This window comes from Genypterus blacodes, unplaced genomic scaffold (genome assembly GCF_046128005.1).
Source record: "Genypterus blacodes isolate CSIRO-AG114 ecotype Tasmania unplaced genomic scaffold, CSIRO-AGI_Gbla_v1 ptg000058l_1, whole genome shotgun sequence".
Taxonomy (NCBI): Eukaryota; Metazoa; Chordata; class Actinopteri; order Ophidiiformes; family Ophidiidae; genus Genypterus; species Genypterus blacodes.
The window spans coordinates 5,370,172-5,374,702 of NW_027466870.1; the positions used below are offsets into that span (position 1 = coordinate 5,370,172).

General features: G+C 48.2%; 1 protein-coding gene across 1 annotated transcript; it reads left to right on the forward strand.

Annotated features, from left to right (window-relative positions):
- Positions 1-516: 516 nt before the first annotated feature.
- On the forward strand, positions 517-2,389 carry LOC143003067 (diencephalon/mesencephalon homeobox protein 1-B-like). Its single transcript, XM_076153546.1, has 4 exons — positions 517-670; positions 833-1,011; positions 1,427-1,862; positions 1,971-2,389. Exons 1-4 carry the CDS (start codon positions 517-519, stop codon positions 2,387-2,389), a joined length of 1,188 nt encoding a protein of 395 aa, XP_076009661.1.
- The last annotated feature ends 2,142 nt before the right edge of the window (positions 2,390-4,531 follow it).

Sequence of the window (4,531 nt, forward strand, 5' to 3'; positions counted from 1 at the left end):
TTCCAAAAGTGTAATACATTTAAATCTTTTATTTAAATAGCAGCTCTTAATCTTTTAACAGTCTTATTTCTTGAGATAGTTTTCGAAGCAGATTCATAAAACAGCAAACAGCTTGAAATTAATTATAACTAAATAATAAAAATAATAATACGTCGGATCAAACAAGTAAATTAATTCGGACGTTTTGATTGACGCCAATTCTTTAGCGAAACAAACCGTGGGAACATGAACTCGCTTTATTAATTCTATTCCGTGTTGTCATCATGTAAATATCTGCAATCATACTTTGTTAAATCTCCTTCAAAACACCGGAGCGAAGCTTTATTCTAATCTTTTTACCTTTTTAAAAATGAACGGATGTTTATTGGCCTGAGGCGCGAATCATCCACCTGTTGCCATTTCTAGTTCAATGCCACAAATATTCCACTTTAACTTAAACTCTTTGCTTCTTTCTTCTTCTTTTCTCTGAAGTGGTGTTGTCTCCGGGCCTGACGCGTCTCTGTCCCGCCCGCAGCCATGCAGCACTACGGGGTGAACGGCTACTCGCTCCACGCCATGAACTCACTGAGCGCCATGTACAACCTCCACCAGCAGGCGGCGCAACAGGCCCAGCATGCGCCCGACTACAGGCCCTCGGTGCACGCGCTCACACTGGCAGAGAGACTGGCTGGTAAGAACTAGTTGCTCGTTTTCTCTCTTCACCTCTTATCTCACAGGTGTGTGTGTGTGTGTGTGTTTCAGTGTGATTGCTTACCCTCACTTGCCCTTTGACCCCGTCCCTCAATTAAACTGCTCGCTCTTTTCCTCTCTCTCAACGGCTGCACGTTTCAAGACATCATCCTGGAGGCCCGTTATGGCTCCCAGCACCGAAAGCAGCGCCGCAGCCGCACGGCCTTCACCGCCCAGCAGCTGGAGGCTCTGGAGAAGACGTTCCAGAAGACGCACTACCCCGACGTGGTGATGAGGGAACGCCTGGCCATGTGCACCAACCTGCCTGAAGCTCGTGTGCAGGTATCTATCAGCCGTCAATCAATCAGAAGTTTGGTGCTGCACAATGCAAAGACAAGACAGTGATGATGCAACATATAAAAACTACTACATATACAGTACTCCTACTACCACTTCTATTATTTGCAAGTAAAAGTCAAGATTATACATAATAAATAAATAAAAACATGAATTAATGATCCAAATTAAAGCACTTTTTCCGGAATGTTCCATATTTTAATGTCAATGACTAAAATCCCTAAAATTTGAGATTCAATGTTTATTAACTGATAAAAATGTAAATGTAGTTTGTAGTGAATCATAGTTTGAATGACGTCATATCAAATCTCTCTGACCTCATTTCTATTCTAAAAATATATCATGATCTAATGTTAGTGTATATATTTGTAAGAATTTCCCTATCTTCTGATTCTGCCAGGTTTGGTTCAAGAACCGTCGGGCCAAGTTTCGCAAGAAGCAGCGCAGCCTGCAGAAGGAGCAGCTGCAGAAACAGAAGGAGGCCTCAGGAGCCACGGAGGAGGAAGAGGACACCAAGACCGACCCCACCACCACCTCTACGGAGCCTGACACCCAGACTCCTGCTCCGCTCTCCTCCTCCTCTTCCTCCTGTCAGTCAGAGGCGGAGAAGCTGGCGGCGGCGGCTCGGCCTCAGCCCGGCGAGATGAGCGTGGAGGTGAATGTCACCTCCCCAGAGCCCTCAGATTGCGAGTCGGCAGCAGATGATAACGCTGAAAGAGAGGAGGAAGACCTGAGAGGGGAGATGAGGGTGAAGATGAGGGAGGAGGCGCAGGGGGAAGCAGGAGCGCAACAGGGGAGCAGCTCTCCGTCCTGCAAGCGGCTCAGCCCCACATCAGGTAAGAATACGACTCTGACCACCGCAATGTGCATATTTAGAAGAGGTGCGTGTGTGTGTGTGTGTGTGTGTGTGTAACATGCTGACCTCCTCCTCTTCCTCCCGCCAGACTCCCCGCTGAGCTCGCCCACCTTACCGTCCTCCAGCAGCATGTCCAGCGGTCTGTCTCAGGGCAACTCCTACGCCTCGTCCCCCCTCAGCCTGTTCCGGTTACAGGAGCAGTTTCGGCAGCACATGGCCGCCACCAACAACATGGTGCACTACCCGCCGTTTGACATCAGCACGCCGTCCTCGCTGCCTTACCTGGGCATGAACGTCAACATGCCGCCCCCGCTGGGCTCGCTGCCCTGCCAGTCCTACTACCAGACCCTGTCCCAGGCGCAGCAGGTGTGGACGAGCCCCCTGCTGCAGGCGTCGCCCGGCGGCCTGTCTGGAAGCCTCAACAGCAAGACCACCAGCATAGAGAACCTCCGTCTGCGGGCCAAGCAGCACGCCGCCTCCCTGGGCCTGGACACGCTGCCTAACTAAAGCTTCCCAGATACAGGACCGCAGCTAGATGACATACGGGCCCTGTCCCCCCCAAACAGCCCCACCCCCTGACATTCCTCTCGCCCTCTCACCACCTTTAAACGACTCTGTGTATCCATCCACAACTCATCTCCCACATCAGCGGCGGCCATAACTTTGCTTTTTCTAGCGTCGCTCCCTGCTTAAGATCTGTCCTGGAACAACTTTCTAAAAGGCGAAACACATCCTCTGCTTCTTCCCAGATGTAAACCAGACCTTTTGTTTGCAATTTTAAACATTTCAAGCCAAAACCCTCAAATCCAGAGCATGACGTCACTCCATAAAACATTGAAATTGTTTTCTTGCTGATATTTAAAGCCCCTGGCACCTGGGAGCACACCTGAGCCTAAAGTAGTAATTTAAGATGATAAAAGATATTAAATGAAATAAATGATAGTAATAATAAATGCAAAAAAACAGCAGGACTTGTGGGTCGCAGGTTCTGTTTGCCTGGATCGTGCTTGTATCTTCGCCCCATCGTCACTCGACTGGACCTCAGAGAGCCGTCAGATACCAAATACTGAAACATCCTCCAGTTTAACCCTACAAGAAGCCCTGAATGAAGACTCTGCATGCACACACACCCTAGACGCATGGATTTACCACCATGAAACTCCTCTGGATCTGACTGGATCTCCACCATCTCCTCCAACAGTGATTTCAAGACAACACAGATCACTTCCCTTGCTTGAACGCTTGTAAATATCCCTCTTGTGTTTGTCTCCGTCTCCTTTTGTGTGAAGGATTTGAGAGGAAACATTCAAATCCACTTTCCAGACACCGATCTAGGGCCGGAATGGAAGGAGAGGAGCACGAAATCTAACGCACAAGCAAATTCTCTGTACATGACTGTAGATCTAAGACATGTATTTCTCCATTGTTTACTTATATGTGAGTAATTTATCTGTTTAATGCAAAGGAATAAACTACACGTATGGACGGAATCTTGTTTTCAGTGTTTTTGTTCAGGTGGAATTGTGGGATTTGGGGGGATTGACAGAACATAGAATCTCAATAAAGCTTGGAAATTCTAAGGTTGCACGGTAAAGACACCTTGATGATCCATGAATAATTTGGACACCCGAGATCAGCCCGTCGCAAACGGTGAGGGTTTCACACACACACACACACACACACACACACACACACACACACACACACACACACACACACACACACACACACACACACACACACTGTGGGTTGGGCCCTGCTGTCACTTGTTCACCCAACGCAGAAAAACTAATCCTAAATGAAATGACTGAAGCATAGTGTCAGGCTTCTAAAGAGACCCCCAAATCCATCACACACCCTCCCACCCAACCTCTCTCTCTCCCTCTCTCTCTCTGCTCCCCCACCCTGTCATCCAAAGGTTTGGGGCTGCTCAGAAACAGAATGCTCCGCCGTAAGAAGATTACCTTTGGTCAGGATATCGATGGATTAAGTAAGAATAGAACCAGATAGAACAGAACTGAAAGAGTTCCCCGGAGTCAGCAAAGTTCAGAAACACCCCCGCAACCCCCCGCCCCACCCCCTCACCCCCTTCTCTCTCTCCATGACTGTAAAGATCAGATCACTCTCTCTCTCTCACTGTAAATGCACGAGAGACTTTAAAGAACGGGTCTTACTCTAGTAGGTGGTTGATATGGTCAATATTTTTTCGGAATGTCTAATTTTTGTGTGGTTGTAGAGATTATATATGTGTGTGTGTGTGTCTGTGGCAGCTAAGCTGCTGAAGGTTTCCAGGAGCTCTTTGATGTGTATCTAGGCAATGCAGCTATTAGAGGGATTTTCCTAGTTGACAGCTCGGAGAATGTGTGGAGGAATTGCGATGCCAGCAGGCTAAAAGAATGCTGGAAACAGGATTAGGATCATATTCTGGCAGCCCCTGTCACTTCATCAATGGGCTAAGGTTTCCTCAGTGACAGCCCTCCCTCTCTGCCCGGCTAAAACCTTTAGTGGGACCATAAAAGGGGTGAGAAAGGGGAAAAAACAATGAGTGAATGGTGCGCTATGATTTCTGTGCAGTGGGGGCTTGTGTTGGGAGGTCTGAGGAGGAGGAGGAGGAGGAGGAGGAGGAGGGCGTTGGCAAAAGGAGGCTTT